The sequence below is a fragment of the Pempheris klunzingeri genome, chromosome 4 (genome assembly GCF_042242105.1).
Source record: "Pempheris klunzingeri isolate RE-2024b chromosome 4, fPemKlu1.hap1, whole genome shotgun sequence".
NCBI classification, from domain to species: Eukaryota; Metazoa; Chordata; class Actinopteri; order Acropomatiformes; family Pempheridae; genus Pempheris; species Pempheris klunzingeri.
In genome coordinates this window covers 15313039-15330871 of record NC_092015.1, presented here as the reverse complement: position 1 = coordinate 15330871, position 17833 = coordinate 15313039, and the positions used below count along the sequence as shown (strand labels likewise).

At 39.5% G+C, this 17833-nt stretch overlaps 1 protein-coding gene across 1 annotated transcript; it reads left to right on the top strand.

The window, feature by feature from the left end:
• Positions 1 to 205: 205 nt before the first annotated feature.
• On the top strand, positions 206 to 17354 carry LOC139200162 (HHIP-like protein 1). Its single transcript, XM_070829398.1, has 14 exons — positions 206 to 499; positions 6606 to 6870; positions 7329 to 7608; positions 7751 to 7876; positions 8092 to 8235; positions 10507 to 10619; positions 11047 to 11187; positions 11465 to 11539; positions 11879 to 12005; positions 12556 to 12701; positions 13345 to 13426; positions 13908 to 13990; positions 14237 to 14569; positions 16684 to 17354. Exons 1-14 carry the CDS (start codon positions 206 to 208, stop codon positions 17352 to 17354), a joined length of 2880 nt encoding a protein of 959 aa, XP_070685499.1.
• The last annotated feature ends 479 nt before the right edge of the window (positions 17355 to 17833 follow it).

The following is a 17833-nucleotide window of genomic DNA, read 5'->3' as shown; positions in this document are numbered from 1 at the left end:
AAATGAGGACATCCAATACTATGAACTTCTTCAGAAAAGCTGACTTTGAGTCACACACCTATGCTTGGCAGATGCAGGTGGAGATGTAACATGTGCATTGCCTTCTCTCTTTACACACATTATACTGAAATATCACATACAAGCTGCTTTGAGTTACTGCATCATTAAGTCAAGAGCCAAACTATCCTGAACACATCTTCACACCATGACCCTACAGACCTGTCATTTGCAGCACGCCGTCCTCCTTCACCTCCTTCTCCCCATCGTGCTGTTGCTCCTCCAGCCCTGGTGGGGGTGCTGTCACCCCCAGTGTTTAGACTACAAGCCTCCGTTTGAGCCCCAGCAACCACTGGTCTTCTGTAAGGAGTATTCCAAGTTTGGATGTTGCGATCTGGAAAAAGATGAGCAGATATCAGTCAAGTTTTACACCATCATGGAGAACTTTGACCATTCAGGTTATGTTACCTGTGGCAAGTACATACGCAGCATCCTCTGCCAGGTAAGAGAAACATTTGATCATTCTGATCGTTACTATCATGTTTGATTCTGTGGCCGAGCTCTTCTCCTCTTGCACATGCTAAATATGTGTTACTAATTACAGTTATTTATGTGACACTATACCATTGCACTGGAAACATGCAGTACACCTGTCACTTGCTAAAGTAAAGAAATGCAAGACATAGAGTCTGAGAGTTTGTCAACCTAAAAATGTCTCTCATGCAAGGCGTAAATTCGTCTAACTGTGGATGTTTGCAGTTCCAACATGGAAACCTGCTTTCGTTGTCCAATATATTTCAACCAAGATACCTTTAGGATGAGAACAGTGTGCTTTTGAGCAGTTTATTTAAATCCAAGAGCATTTATTCCCCTGGTTTGTTTGGTCAGGTAATAATAATGCCACTCAGTTGGCACCAAATAACTACACCAAGCCCGTCTGAAAATAAATAAATAAATGAAATAAATAAATAAACATAAAAAAGTTTGTGTCTCACCCCAAAGGAAAGTGTAGTGTGGTTTGTCAGTAAAAACCTGATCTCAACAAAGTACAGTAAGCAACAATACTTGGCTACATGTAAATGTTGCCATCTGTTAGACAGGGTTTACTCATGCTTGGAGAGTCTTAACTAGTGTTCTTGTGTTTTTAGTGGGTTAGCTTCTAATAGGGCCTGTGAAACCAGACAAGCCAAATAATACAAGTGCAATAAAGGAAACTGTCCAACTCTGGTGTGGAATAAAGAATATGAACTGATCATTTCATCAGAACATCACAACAAAATCCAAAGGAAATCCTTTGAGCCAGAAGACAGAAAGTGTTTTTTTTTCACATGGTGACACATATTGTATGTGATGACTAAATGTCTTGGCACACCAAACTATTGACTTGAAATGGCTTTCAACAATGCTTGGCTTACGTTTTCCTATGTACTCCACAAAGAGTAAACCGTGCGTCATCCCTTCCAGATTCCCAGATGTTAAGTATCTTCTCTCAAATGAGACCCTGACATAGGCACTAGTTAGCTGAAGCAGAATGAATGTATGAGAAAAGATTGCAGCACGATTTTACAATACATTTTTGGTACTTTTTCCTTTTTGGCAATCCCACAAAGTACACTTTAAAGGTTTAACTGCATCATCAGAAGATTTGGAAGAAGGTGAATGTGTTGGACATCAAGCCACCAAGCGCATTAGCTGAAGTCTCTGTAGTAATAAGTTGTGGATGGAAAAAATTGACTATTCTATAGAAAATCTCAATGATGGACCACATTTAATCTGCACAAAATTAGTTAAAATAAGCAATGACTCATAGTGCATTAGCCTGACAAAACTTTCTAAGTTAAATGTGACAGTGATAATTTATTCTAATCAGCAATGCAATAGAACTACAATACAACCAAAGTAGTGCATTTTCCTCACAGTGAGACTTTGGTCTTTGTTAATGTTTGGGAATGTTATTTCCTGAATGAGCATTTCTATTTATGTATTACTACATTTAGTTTCTTGTCTGAGTTTGCTAATCTTAGACAGAGCTCAAACCTCTGGCAGGTACTGGCACGATGAGTTTCGAAGCCAGTCCCACATACTGATTGCATAATTAGGTGCTGACTTTGCAGCCCAGCCACTAACTACGTTCAGTGCAAATTGAATGATAGGTGCAGTGCAAATTTTTCCTGGCCCATGAATTTCAGATAAAATCTTCTTTTATGCAAAAGCCAAAACAAACGGGCTGTGGCCTGTCGCGCGAATAACACTTTCATTTTTGATGTCAATGCCAAAACAATGGGGGGAAAAAACACACTACAAATCTTCCCAGAAGCTTAATACATCATACACTATGTTAAGACAATCACAAATCCTCTGACTGCTAAAATATAGGTTTCTGACATTATGGTAATTATAGCCCACTGTGGTTCTTTCCAAGCAGTGCAGGCTGAGTCTTGAGTGTAATGACAGTCTTGCAGTGCACGTACGACTTACAACAGTCAGTCCAACTTGAGTAGCCAGAGTTCAGAACAATGTAAATATTTAAAGGTTAGAGAGGAGTTTCTTTTTTAACATTACATGCAGGCTTATTTTGGTTAACAAGCTCCAAGTGTTTTGAATTTTGCAGGCATACATTTTATTAGTGTCTTAAATGAGCATAATTATCTTAAACGTCATCTTAAAAGTAAACAAAAGTATTTTGGTTTCAAACTTTTTCCAGTTTTTATGATTTCAGTCTCAGACCAAAGGGTTAGTCAAATAGGGGGGATTACAGCACTGAGCTGTGTGGCTTTTCTTTCTTTGAGTCATGAATACACTTTTTTTTTTTTCACAAGAACTTTCTTTTACTTCCTTTTTTGATCTCTGGAGCCATCAAAGAAGACCTACTTTGTGGTTGTAAGCTCCCAGGATGGTGGTTTGAGGTAAAAGATGCCCTGGAGGCAATCCAGTTACCCCACTGCCAGGGTACTTATGCTGGGTAAACCGGCCACACTCACACTGGGGCCCTCTGTTCCAGCTGCACTGCTGGAGCTTCCTGACTCTGATATCAATGACACACTGAAAAGAGAGAGGCAGACAGTGAGATGAAGAGGGAGAAACAGACAGAGAGATAGAAGGGAAAATGAGTGTGTGTGTGTGTGTGTGTGTGTGTGTGTGTGTCAGGGAGACAGAAGGGAGATTGTCATCATCCTTCAGCTTAACTGACCAAACAAACAACCATTTCCTCCTCTGGCCAGGGGTACAGGATATATCAAGTTCCTGCAAGCGAAGGGACAGAGAGCGAGAGAGAGCAAGGAAAAGCAAAATATATTGAAGCATAGAAGTAAAACAGAGAGACAATCAATAAACTCCATGAACACAGACAGACAGATGGATTTAAGGTACTTTGACCTGAGTTTAGTGCAGCTGTATTAGAATAATGTGTGTGTGTGTGTTACTGCAGTTATTGCTCAGCCTTTACTACACATTAGTTTTAGCTGCCCTTCACTGGCTTCCTGTAACATTTAGAGTTGACTTTAAAATCCTCCTCCTTGTATACAAAGCCCTTAATGGTTTAGGGCCAAGCTAACTATTTGCCTTCAAGAACACTGCAATCATTTGCTGCTGGCGTATTGGAGGCTTCCACCAACCGCCAAAAGAGAATCGAGGATGCAGCTTTTGTCAATAAGCTGCTATCAGGGAAGCCAGCTGTCTAAATATTTAAACTAAAACGTATCTTTTCACTTTAGCCTTTAAATAGCTATGATTTTCTTGATACAGGCCTGAAATTCTTTTTTGCCTGTTGCTTTGCACTCACGCACTATTTCCATGCACTTTTAACCTGCCCGCTTAACCATAGCCGACAGGCAAGAGGAGTTCAAGAGCTTGCAAGAGGTGTAGCTTGCTCTGACAGTCGCAGAGTGTTGCAGATGTTCCGTTTTCCAAACAGCATCATGGATGCATAATACCACGACAAATCTCAACCACACAGCCACCAGCATCTGCAGTTTATTTCTTCTTTTCCTTCTCTCTTTCTCACAATTACTGCGCCTTAGCATCCACATCCGCTCACTGAGGAGCAGGTCTATTATATAGGAAACTTGAGGCAGCAACCTATTTGTCCATTTTTCTCTTTACTTCACTTTTTTAATCCCTCTCTTGCTGGGGGTGGAGATCAGGTCCAGATTCACATGCCCTCTGTTTGCCATGACTCTTCTCTCTCTTAAAACACGATCAAGTGGACTTTTCTGTACAGTATGGGGAGTGAGGAAGACAGGCGACTGAAAAAAAGGCTTTTATTTCCTGCATAGGTTTTAATTTTAGTCTATTCTGAACTGTACAGGGTAAACACCAAATTATAGTAGTTTGAAGTGGCTGCATTGTCAGGGAACAGCTGTGAGTAGTTAGATGCATTTATCCTACCCTGTGATAGTTGGAGCCAAAATAAGACTGTCTCAAAACAATCGCTGGTTTCACTGCAGACCAATCAAGGGTCGCCTACGAACGACTGTAGGTGGTCTGTACTGCACCTTTTACCTTTTTCTTCCATTTTCCTGAATAAAACACTATCACCTTTATGTGAAATGTCTGCGTGACTCATGCTAAAAATACTGTGTCCTACTGTATTGTAGACATCATGATAAATCCAACTGTTGAAAACACTATAAATTCACTCAATCAGGCTTCCATCTGCTCCACATCCCAGAAACTGTATCCATCAACAGCTCCAGCAGCTCAGACTGAACACAGCTTTGTTTCACCCTCTAAAAGCTGTTTCCCAGGAAGGCTCTGATCTCTGCCCAACAATGTACTTTCATGTCATTTAACAACGATTCTCTTTCAAAGTTAGCTTCTACATCGCTCTTTTTTTTTTTTCAGTAGTGGTTTATTTATTCTTTGTTATATTTAGATTTTGTTCATTTTAGGGAACAGCTGCTGAAGTTGCATGAGGACAAAATGAAACAAGGCCAGAAACATACAGCCTGTGATTAACCAGTGAGATTAAAGAACACCTCATCAAAAAGTAATATCAAAGTAATAGTTTCACGGAGTCCCAAGAAAATAGCTGAGGCATCAAAGATCCTGCAGGCTTCGCTCTCAACATTGTGCCATTGGGATGATACTGGAGGATCAAAGGTGGAAAGGATTCGGGAGGAACTGTATCTGTTATACAGTATATTGTCATGTGGAAATCATTTATATGCTATTATAATCAGTATGAGGTCATTATTGATGATCATTTGCAATAACAAGTCAGGAAATCTGTATGTCTGTTCACGGTCATATAGGACTACTGAAAAAATTGAATGATGTGTACTGATCGAAACTATGGAGAAATAAAAGGACATGCAAACACACAAACGTATAGCAAACTTTGAGGCACATAGACAAACAAATTAATAATGAAACCAACACACTGCGCACACAAATACTTGCAACAACACCTACATGCACATACACACTCAGACTCAGGGACATCTAACTTTTCTATCTTTTCTATCTCTGTATATTTATTCATAATTAATAGTGTGTCATAGTTAATGTGTATTTTTGAGCTTGATGTGCACAAAGAAATAAATGTGTAAATTATTTATAAGCAGCAGATGCAGGTGCAGGCACATATGAAGTGTCACACTCGGAGTTTTCCTGTGTGGTGTACAAAGTTCTAGTTTCTTCAAGTTGAAGTTTTTTATTTATCTTGTACGCAGCAAATGCAGTGATGGGTCGTTAATAATGGGAATCTTGAGTATAAAATGAGAAGCATGCAAATAAAGGTAAAAACAAAACAAAATCTAAGACATGAATTAATTTATATTGTGTTGTCTCATGTATTCGTTGACAGTATTTCACACTAAAGTCACCACTTTTACAGTGCATCTTTGGTAGAAACAGCACATTTGGTTTCAAGGCCTGCAGCTGCCATGTTGACTATTAAGTCAGGCTTTGTTTTACTAATGTGTTCTGAATTATTTAAACTTTTCACCATTTACTTTTTTTTTTGCCAAACATATTAACTCACTGTGTCACAGCACAATCTGCAGATTAAAGTCTCATTTAGAAATATTTTTCATTTAAACATTTGACCTTCTAGCCAGTTGGTTGTTCATATTTGAGTACTTCCAAACATTTTATGAGTAAAAATGTGATCTTTTTGTGTTTTGGTTTCTGTTTGCTGGCGATGACTGGTTAGGCTGATCTGGCACTGAGTGAAAGAGCACCAGTAGACCACATGATGGTTTGGGTGTTGTGCCTCCCTGAGCCTCACCAGCTCACCATTCTGGGTGTGGACAGTGTGGTTGTGAGTTAATAACTGACTGGACCTTCCTGGGATCCATTTATACCAGGCTGCACTCAGACATGCTGCATATAACCCAGGCCTGACCAGTCATAGTGAGGCGGTGACGAGCTGTGGTGACATAAATACACAAATCCTATATTCATGTGATCCATACATGTTCTTAACATTAGCTCTGAGATAAACAGCTGAACTCTGAACTGTGGAAATCCTGAGCCCTCAAGGTTATTGCTGTCAGATGGAACCAGAAACATCCATTTACACACACTGACACAGGTTTATTTAAGTATTTCTGCTTTTATGGCTAGGTAATGTCCTAATTGCTGTTAAATCATCTTTCCCCTTGCAGGAGTGCTCTCCATACGCCGCCCACCTGTATGATGCTGAAGATGCTAACACACCTATGCGGGTGCTGCCTGGACTGTGTGGTGATTACTGCTCCGACTACTGGCAGCAGTGTCGGTACACGCTCAGTCTCATCCTGGAGGACTTTGGGAACCTGCAGCAGTTTACCAACCTGACTGCAACAATAGAAGAAGACCGCAGAAGGTTCTGTGACCTTCTGGAGCTGAAGGACAAACAGTACTGCTATCCTAATGTCCTGACAAATGCAGGTATGGTGTCTACACGTGGGGCGGGTGCTAAATGTGCTCAGCAGCAAGAACATGAACTTACAGTAACAAGTTACGCATTAATTATGATTTATGCGCAGACATTGCAACTCATTTCTAGTCTGCACATAAGTTTGGTTGTGTGGTAAAAGCATGATTTTTAAGATGTAAGTAAAATCTGCTCCATATTCGCAGAAAGATTTCACATCAATTTGAAGCTTTTCTCAAGAGCAGAAAGGCATTATGTGGTAACATTTTCTTGTTACTGTGTATTTGCTGAGGATAGATTTTGAATGCTAACCTTAAGACGCCTGGAGAAAGGAAGCTGTGCTAATCAAGACACACTTACACTTGGCCCTCAAACCATTTCTCTGTTTTTGTGTGCTTATGAGGATCCTTTATTTGTATCTTTTTATTCCTGTGTCCTGTCTCATCTCCTGTATTTTCTTTTCTGTCCCCAGAGCTAAACGCTAACCTCGGCTTTGTACGTGAGGATCCCAAAGGATGTCTGGAGTTGTGTCTGCAGGAGGTTGCCAACGGGCTCCGTAACCCTGTGGCCATGATCCACGCCAATGATGGAAGTCATCGATTCTTTGTGGCGGAGCAGCTTGGATACGTGTGGGTATATTTGGCCAACGGCTCCAGAATCGACCGTCCTTTCCTCAACCTCACCCTTGCTGTCCTCACATCGCCGTGGGCTGGAGATGAGAGGGGATTCCTCTGCATAGCACTACACCCAAGGTTCATACTGTCATAACAACAGCAGCAGTTATCTGGGAAGGTTATGTAGAGACATTATCGGTAATGTTTTGAATAATTCCCAGTGGAAAAGGTTGCTGTGTCTATGAGTGAAGAATGACTTATGCTTCTTTTCTGTGCATAGCTTCACCACGGTCAGAAAAGCCTACGTGTACTACTCCGTGTCTGTGAAGAAGGAGGAGAGGATACGAATCAGCGAGTTCACACTGTCAACCCATGATGACAACCAACTAGACCACTCCTCTGAGAGGTGAAGAGGAAAGTTCAGAGTCAGAGAGACACAAGTGGAAACAGAGAGATTTTTTTTTAATATTTGTGTTGATAGTGTTGGTCTTGTGGTGGTACTTGGGAGGGATATATGTGAAGGTTTGCATGTGTTACCCCTCAGTGTTTGTATCACCCGTCTGTACCTGCACGAACTAACTGATGTGTGTATTCATCCACCTGTTGTGTGTCTTGGTTCAGGACCATCCTTGAGGTAGTGGAGCCAGCATCCAATCACAATGGAGGGCAGCTTCTATTTGGCCATGACGGGTATCTGTACATCTTCATTGGTGATGGCGGCCGAGCAGGGGACCCATTCGGAAAGTTTGGCAACTCACAGAACAAGTAAGTATAAGTGAACAGATTTACAGTCTGTGCCTGAGAGAAAGATTTTGATTATATCGAGTCTGAACATTTTCTGTGACTCGTAATTGTTTGAAAATTAACTCTCCTTGCAAATTTTCAGCCTTGTATGTAATTTAAATAATACACCAAAATGAGATAAATGCATCCTTTTGATTGCTCTCGCAGGATGTTACATTTCTCACGATGAAGGTGCTCATCATTTAAAATTTTACCAGACACCTTGACGTCGTTGAAATGTTGACAACACAAGCATATATTAACAAAATACCAAGGTCTAATTAGAACCAGCTAGTTCTGCCAAGAATGAGTTCCTGTTAATTAAATTCCAAGTAAATTATGGGGAAAATAAACTTCAACACTGTGTAGACACTCAAGTTGCTCAGTGGCAACTAGAAATGATGATAAAGTGAGGATCTTCCTGGGCTGGGAACCTGCTTGTGTAATGCAAATTATCACTTCAAGGGTACAAATTAATAATTTGTTTACACAAATGGTCATAAATATGTATCCTTGATACATGTCAGGCCCTGTAGAGCACTTTTAAAACTAAGATTGCAATAATTTAGTCACCGTACATGCTCAAGGCTCAGTGAGAAGATGCCATTTTGCCTAATTCGAAATGAGGAGTGTCGATCACTTTTGGAAGGTACTTTGTGTTTGCATTAAGAGGCTGAATAGAAGCAGATTATTACAGCAGCCGTGTTAATGAAGTGTCCGCGGATTAGGAGAGACAGAAGCTTCCTTTAACAGACTGCACACTTTTACTAGGTAGCGAAGGATAAATGTCTGACTTCATGTAGAGTATTATTTCATATGTGTATGTTGCAACATCGTTTAAAAGTCGAGGTGCCGTGATATGTTTATGCCATGAGCAGTGTACACTTTATTTATAACAGGAGCTTCTATTGAAGGGACAGCAGGGCGTTATTTGTCTTTTACTGTGATGGTAAAGATTACTCACCTCTCAAACCACATGACCTTTACATTATAATTAATTTGATTCATTCAATAGATAGGCTAGCTGTATCTTAAGGCAATGTTTGTTTGTGTCTGTATGTTTACATGAAACCATGATGTTTGAGTGACGCACACAAATATGTGGATGCTAATAGGTGTGTTTGTTTTCACTGTAATGAAGATTTGCCTTTTTTCAGCACTTTTATTCTTCATCCTCATTTGATAAAACCATAGTAAATGTTAAATGTTAATTACATCCAAAGGACACGAAGTTAACAAGTGCAGATATTACTTCTCATTGCACAATACTTTGAGACAGTTACAGTACGAATTGTGGAGCTGACAAACACTTGGACACTTGTTATGGTCCAAAAATAAAATGGGAGTACGATATAAATTTGAAACAATTAAGATCCATGTCAAAACAAAAATAGCCTCCTTATCTTCTAAGTTCATAGAGAGGCCAAGGCTAAACTTGAATATTAAAAAAGGTATAGTTGGTCCAAAACCAGAGCCGAATTGTGGTTGGAGTAACCCTCTCATGAAAACAATCATTTTTAGTCCTACACCAGCTAGTTAATGACATAGTTTACAAAACATTTTGCGAGGTTTTATCTATCTGATGCTGACACTTTTTCTCCAGACAGTTAGAGTTTAGCTCTTTAGCTGTTGCTGAGGGGTTTTGTTGACATGCTGTATTAGCCGTTCTGGGAATGAGGGAGGGTACACCCTGCCAAGTCTAATATTGACTCTACACATTACGGGCCACCACACACTGGTATGTGGAGGGGAGAGAGATACAGAGAAAATGAGGGAGAGAAAGTGGAAGGTGGGATTGGAAAGAGTGGAAAAGGGATTTAAAAGGGTTATTGACCCGCGTTGAAAGGTGCATAGTGAATGAAAGGGGAGGAAAGGAATGGACAAGATGCAAAAAAGAGGAGAAGGACAAACTTAGAGCTCAGATGGATGTTGGATGGACAGAGAAAAAGGTGAAGGTAGAGTGGACAGTAACCAACAACAGAGAGGAAGACATGAGTATGAGTAAGAATGATTTGCAGGAAATTTGTTCAAAGACTTAAGGAAGAGACAGATGTGTTTTTTGTCAGTAGAAAAAAAGATAGAAAAACAGGGTGATTGGACAGAGTGAGGGGAACAGTGAACCATAAGTTGGAAAGAAAAATAAACAAAAGATTCAGGTCAAGGTATTTCTGTATCTGCATTAAAGTCAATCGTCTTGAAGCCTCTCTGAATTTCTCTCACTCTCTCATCCACTCTGCACTCTGCATTGCATAGGTCAACGCTCCTTGGCAAGGCGCTGCGTGTTGACGTCAACGACAATGATGATGGCGCTCCGTACAGTATCCCCCCAGACAACCCGTTCTTGGGGGAAAAAGAAGCACGACCTGGTAAATCCCTTAAAATATTCCATATGCATGGATTAATTTGATTTTGTTTGGTATTTAAAGATTAATAAAACATTTAAGATGAATGGCACATTTGTAAATATAATTTAGTTGTCTGTAGACAACTAGATTATTTTGTTTATTTTATATTACACTAGTTGTCTATTGTCGCTTTTCTAAAGAGCTCACATAATGTGTTACAGCAGTGGGACAGTCTCTTCTTACTGAAAAAAACATGAAAAATTAAGGTGAATGTCTTACTAAACACTGCCATTCCCAAATAGAATAAAATAACATTTCTTTAGGCTATGATGGATACAAAATCACAATTGATAACAGAAATACATGCCTTTGGTTTTTGTATACAGTCTCACAAAGGGTGTATACTATTTATGTCAACATCTAAGTGTCTTTCTTTCTTTCTCTGCAGAGATTTATGCCTATGGAGTTCGCAACATGTGGCGTTGCTCCATTGACCGCGGTGACCCTGCTACCGGCCAGGGCAGAGGCAGGATGTTCTGTGGGGACGTAGGCCAGAACAAATATGAAGAGGTGGACCTCATTGTTAAAGGTATGATGGCTGTCATTTTCTATGCAGTAAAACTGTTCTGTTGCACTGAGGCAGAAATCACAGTTAAAGCTCAGTCAGACAATAAAGGTCAATGGTTGGGACATAAAATAAACATTAAATTACAGCTAGTGGAGCATAATTCATATTTCTTTTTCTAGCCAAGAAATGGTTCAGTTCATTTTTTCATGGTCCTTTTTACTGCATTATGAGGCAGGTCCATGGTACAATAGCTCTCTCCCTGAGAAGTTGCACTAACTTTGCCAATACGTGTTTAAAGGGGGCAACTATGGATGGAGGGCGAAAGAAGGCTTCAGCTGCTATGATCGCAAACTCTGTCACAACTCCTCGCTAGGTGAGGCCACTTTCTTGGTTGCTTTCATTCACTTTGGGGTCTATACTATGCAGAGGGACTCAAAATAGGTTACAGATGTGCACTGTGACACACTGTTTTGATGCTTTATACGATCACTGATGAGAAAGATTAAATTGTTTATAAAAACTATATATAAAGATGCAAAGACTGTGTGAGCTTACTTTTAATTTTGATATCCTGATAAGTATCTAGGCCGAAGTTACTCTGCATATGGCTTTAAATGTGATGCATATTTCTCATTCTTAGGAATATTATGTTATATATACACACTGTCATCCTGTTTTAATTACAAGTGTGTTCTTCTTTCTCTATATCTAGATGACATCTTGCCTATCTTTGCCTACCCCCACAAGCTGGGCAAATCAGTGACAGGGGGATACATCTACAGAGGTTGTCAGATGCCCAACCTCAACGGACTCTACATCTTTGGGGATTTCATGAGTGGGTGTGTGTTTCTGCTTTATTGTAAAAGCTAGATATTAAACCTTTCCTTTTTTTCTCTCTGCAGAGACCCAGGATCCAACCAATGGCAGCGGTAACTGCAAAATTATTACAATGTGAAGCTTAGCTTACTTTGTCCTTTGTGGATTTTTAGCCAAACCTCCTCTTCAGATTTTAGTGATGCCATAGTAACATCACATTGTATTACAGTGATTGTGGCTGTAAAAACACTTTAAATAAGGAGTGCAATAAGGTGCACTTCTATAGTGCTGTTTTGCACAGGCGTTTATATTCACAGTAAAATGCATGTATGAAAGTCATTTATACAAAATATTTTATAATTCCTCTTTTTATTGCCTCTTAAAATATCAAATAACGAATTATACCGTCATTAAATCTGTTTATCCATTGATTAATAAATTAATTTGTAAACAAATTTACTAATGTCTATATTTGTTGTACTTGTACTATTCATGAATGCTTTATTCCCATTTCCATGACACTTGTGCTCCCCTGAATGTATTTGTGCTTATGTGCTGTTTGTTACTGTTCAGGCGTCTGATGTCTTTGAAGGAGAACGCCACCTCAGGTGAATGGCAGTACAATGAGGTCTGCATGGGGAGAGACCAGACCTGCAGATTCCCCAAACTCATCAACAGTTATTATAAATACATAATTTCTTTTGCTGAGGATGAAGCAGGTAATAGTTTTGTGTGTGTGTTTGTGCGTTTACTTCTTATGATAGGGTAAACTAAACAGCATGCACAGATACAGTCATTGTAATCTTCACATATTTTGCATAATTACAAGCAAAGATTTCATTCACACAGTGCATTATTATGTGAATGAGTCATCAAGTAAATTAAAGTAAGATGGTAAAAGGGTTTGTTTCCTTAAAGTGCTATTCTTTTACATGTGAAATTGTTGATAATATCAAATTCCTGCTCCGAATCCAAGAGTGAAGAGAACCCATTAATGGGTTACGTTTGACTTTAAACCTGCTCTGAATTAAAGAGACTACTGATTTACAAGGAAGAGTGTTGCACATATGCGGCTGGTTTGAAATAATCTCTTACAATCCTACACGGCAGGTTTATTCCAAAAAGTTCAAGCAAAGTCCAAATCCATTTTCTGTACACACATTTTGTAGCTTCTATGTGTCCTCTTCTCTGGTCTCGTTCTCCCTCTCTCTCTAAATAGCCGTCCCTCTCCTTCCTTCTTCCCTGCTGTTCACATCTCTCTCCTTCTTCCTTGCCAAACGGGTTTTGTTACTTTGTTTTTTTACTCCTCACCTACCTCTGTCTGCCTCACTCTCTCTCCCTTTCCTCTGTTCATCTTTCTAGGTGAACTGTATTTTTTAGCTACAGGAGCCCCGAGTGCAACAGCCAGAGCAGGAGTCATCTATAAGATAGTGGACCCTTCCAGGTAGCTAACTATTACAACGTCAGCAACAAATACACTTATACAAACACATGACATAAAGAAGAGTCGCTGATAAGGCTCCCTAAAGTTTGGTTATCAAAGAACTGAGACCCAGATTTGTACTGAGCAGATTATTTACTTTAAAAAAAAAAAATCCCCTGACAGTGCTCCCTTCTGTTAGTGCTCTCTACATTACCACACGTATACATTTGGCACCTCTGTGCTAATCTTATTGACACAAAGCAATAACCTATTTATATCAATAAGCTGATCTCAGAAAACATTAAAATTACTTTAACCTCTTAAAAACCCAGTAGTCTGCTGGTGGGCAAGGGTCAAATTAAGCCTCATACGTGCATGTTATAAGGGTTAGGGCTAAGGGTTAGGGTTGGGAGGAATGTTAAAAGGTTAAAAAGCTACCAAAGTCAAACAGCATGTAACAGATTGCATGTGTGTGCTAACTTTTTCTCCCCTGACACCACAGGCGAGCAGCACCAGGAAAATGCAGCATCAAGCCATCACCTGTTAAAATAAAGGGAAAACTGATTCACTTCCACCCCAAAGAAGGTGAGGTTATTTTAATTTTAAAATGATTCTTTCTCTTACAAGAGTTGCTAGTTACTGTCTGTTCCATTTTTGTTTTCTCAGTATGCTTTCCTCTTTATCTTTTGTTAACTCTTCAAAACTTCAGAGCTTTTTTGTTGAATGCTAGCACAATAATCATGTCTATTATTGACATTATCTTATCTAGGTTTTTTTTTTTTTTAATGCTGCACAAAACAAGTAATTCATTTTTCCTTTTTTCATTTGCAGAGTTTGTAATCAACAAGAAACCAACCACCACACCTGTACCCACAACAACCACGAGAAAAACTACAACAAAAACACCGACAAAAAGAAAGCCCATAATAATAATAAAACCGCCAATGCCAACCAGAAAAACAATAAGAAAAACATCACCACCACCACAAACGACAGCAGCAACAAGGAAAACAACATTACAGGCAACTACGAGAAAAACACCACCAACTATTAAAGCAACAACAACAATAAAAATAACCACAGCAACAACAATAAAACCAACAACCGTACCAACAACTGTCCAGATGACCAAGACAACAACCCCCGCCACAACCACACCCTCCGGTAGGCGTACTGGTGCACGTATCTCCGAAACCAGCTCCACTGATTACCCACCTGCTAGGTCCCCTATTCACACAGCCACTATGCCAACTGTTAGGACTAACTTTAAACCCACCAGTAGACCAGTGCACACCTTGGTGCGAGGAGAAGCCACCATGGTCAAACCGGGTGGTTTCTTCTTCTGCACTCTATTTTTGCTTTACATTTTAACACGCTAATAGCTACATTAACATTTTCCAACTCTGCATGCACATTGAAGATTCCGTCCGATGCACTTTCCTGTGATGATCAATATTATTAAGCTTACCGCTTTGAATAAATCACACCACTTTTGAATTTTTAAACCATAAATTATAGTTGCACAGAACTGTTGTAGGGGTTTTAGTTGCTATAAGTGACAGCTACAGGCTAATGATGCTAAATTTTAAAAGATTATAACGAAATAAAAGCAAGCAAGATATGAAATATTTTAATAGTTTGGCAGCTAAGTCTACATTGTGTTACTGTAATATGGCTTGGGGCACTTAAACCAGTTTTTGATCTGTATATCATTTTGAAATATTGCAGGGTATAAATTGACTTTTTTTATAGCACACTTATTGCTGTTATAGCATTATTTATTTGAAGCTCCATAATAGTAGAGAAAGGTCACAATAGTACTATGCTGCATGCAGGCAAAAGGAATAGTTAGAAATGTCTGTAATACATGGTGAAAATAGAAACAGACGAACAAACAGATGCTAAGCAGCAAGAAAATAAATAAATTACACTGAAACAGGGAGTTGGCTTAACTGAAATGAGACTAATAAATCAATCAATAATACAATCAATTAAAATGACTGAACTAATGATCATTTTTTATTGTTTTAAATTATAATCAAATTGTCTATTAAAATGATGAATTTACATGTAATATATTTAAATAGCCTATTACTATCACTTATGAGACTCCTTAATTCAGCATGAATTATTTTCTACTTTGCAACATCTCTGCCCTGAAAAAGTAAAAAAAAAAAAATCAAAAAACCAAACAAACAAAAAAAAGAAGCAGTTTAGAGGAACTTCAGATTAATTTAATTCACCTCATTAATTCTAATCAAATTGCAGGCGAGTTGTTAGAAGCTTAATATAAATTACTGTAGAGTGCCAATGTCTCAACTTCTGCTCATGTTCTGCTTACTGACTGAAAGCAAATTAAGAGGGTGAGGACAAGTCTTTTGCACAAGCTTGTGTCATACTCAGGTACGGGGGGGATTAGCTCTAGTGGCATCCATTCCCAACTTTAATTCCTGCTAGCAGGTTGTTCTTTGGCTGGTACAAGAGTCTAAAGTAGAAAAAACTGGTGCTTATTTATGTGTTGGGTATTTGCACTAATTTAAATTAAATCGGGTACTTTGGCTTTATTTATTTTGAATAAATGGTTCTGCATCAGCCTCAGTTTGGACATTCATCTTTGTGTGTCTGTGTTTATGTCTTTCCTTTGTCTTCAAGGATAACATCGCTTTAGATGGCTTTAGTAAAATTTGAATTTCACGTCACGTTTAACTCATTCATTACCAAGTTGGTGTATTAGTTAGAGATATGTCTTGGGAAATACTTGCTTATTTGCTTAAGTGTTGTTCACTTTGCGCAAAAAAACATAGTATAAAAACTAATATTTGTGGTTTCACAGTGGTTATATGCCAAACTATTTCTTGGCTGGACGCAATGACTTCCTGGACACCTTAACACTTAAGTTCTGATACGTTAAAACTGAACAGAATAATTTTAAGTAGAGAACTGACGGGCAGATTTTGTTAACTAGAGCCAAGCTATACATTGTGTGTTAGTGACATTTTGGATAGGATTTTGTTGGATTTTTTCAAACTTGTAGACAGAGCCAAGCCTGTTGTTTCCCCCCGTTTCCAGTCTTTATGATAAGCTTAAGATAAGCTGAACAATTGATAGTCGTAGCTTCATATTTACTGTTTAAATATGAGAGTAGTATCAATCTTGTCATCTAACTGTTGGAAAGAAAACAAATAAGCATGTTTCCCAAAATGTCAAACTATTATTCTTTAACACACTGTTTAACTACATACATTAAAATAAAGAGGGTGGTTCTGTGTCTCCCTCAGGTTATCGTACAACCGCCATGACTCCTGCCTTCACTAGGATCGCTCAAACCCCAATCATCACCAAACCTCCAACGTCACTACAACCTCCTCCTTCTCCATCCACAACATCCCTGAAACGTCCCGGAACGCTGACCACACTACGGCCACCATATTGGAGCCAAAAACCCACAGTGTCTGGCTACAAGCCCCAGAGACCACCAAACAACACAACGCCGCTTAAAACACAGGAGGAGAAGCTTGGGAGGCTTGGGGAGAAGCTGGAAAGCGCTGGGGAGGGTAACCAAGTGTACAAGAGGCCTCGGGGAAGAGGTAGAGGTCACGGTCACAAGAGAAGAAGAAGGCTGCGGGCCGGCTCTATGCGGCTGGTGAGCACTGACGGTTTATCAGATCGAGGTAGAGTGGAAATCTTTATCCGCGGTGAGTGGGGGACGGTGTGTGATGACCTTTTCACCAGCAAAGCAGGCACTGTAGTGTGTCGACAGCTCGGCTTCACGACGGCGTTGGCGGTGATGAAGAGGGCTGCGCTGGGGGAGGCGGACGACAGTGTCAGGATCCTGTTGGATGACGTGGAGTGTGAGGGCGGGGAGAGTTCGCTGCTGGAGTGCAAGAGATCCAAGGTTGGGAAGCACAACTGCTCACATGGCGAAGATGTAGGGGTGATCTGCGGTTAGCGCAGAGGGGCGAAAGTAAAGGAGACGTATAGGAAGTAATGGAGGAGACTGTGGAGTTTGTTAGACGGTTGTTACAGACTGCACATTTTTAAACATTGATGTTGATGATCTCTTTTTTTTTCAGTATTATATATTACTGTTTTATTTTTTCATTTCCCCTCCTCTGCTAAATGCAAAAAACATTTTTTTTTCTACACAAACCAGAGGAGCTTAGAGGATGAGTGTTTCTCCTAAAGTCACTTTAGTCCACTGTTTTGTAAAATCAAACATATTAGCAGTTGTCATAGAGAATATCAACGCTTCAGCCATTATTCCAAGTTTCAGTTAATTCCTAGCAGAGGAAGTCTATTGAACAGATCATATCAGCATGTTTCACAGTCATATTTAAGACTGAATAGAGTCACTTCAGTGGAGTTTCAGCCATCAGTGGAATTGCTTGTGGAAGCTTATCAAAGCTACTCAGAGATGTGAACTTTGAC

Excerpts from the sequence above, each read along its gene's own strand:
- LOC139200162 (XM_070829398.1), top strand. The coding sequence starts at position 206 with ATGACCCTACAGACCTGTCATTTGCAGCACGCCGTCCTCCTTCACCTC. Across the intron at positions 6,871-7,328 it reads TAATGTCCTGACAAATGCAG|AGCTAAACGCTAACCTCGGC; the intron begins GTATGGTGTCTA and ends TTCTGTCCCCAG. Across the intron at positions 11,188-11,464 it reads GGTGGACCTCATTGTTAAAG|GGGGCAACTATGGATGGAGG; the intron begins GTATGATGGCTG and ends ACGTGTTTAAAG.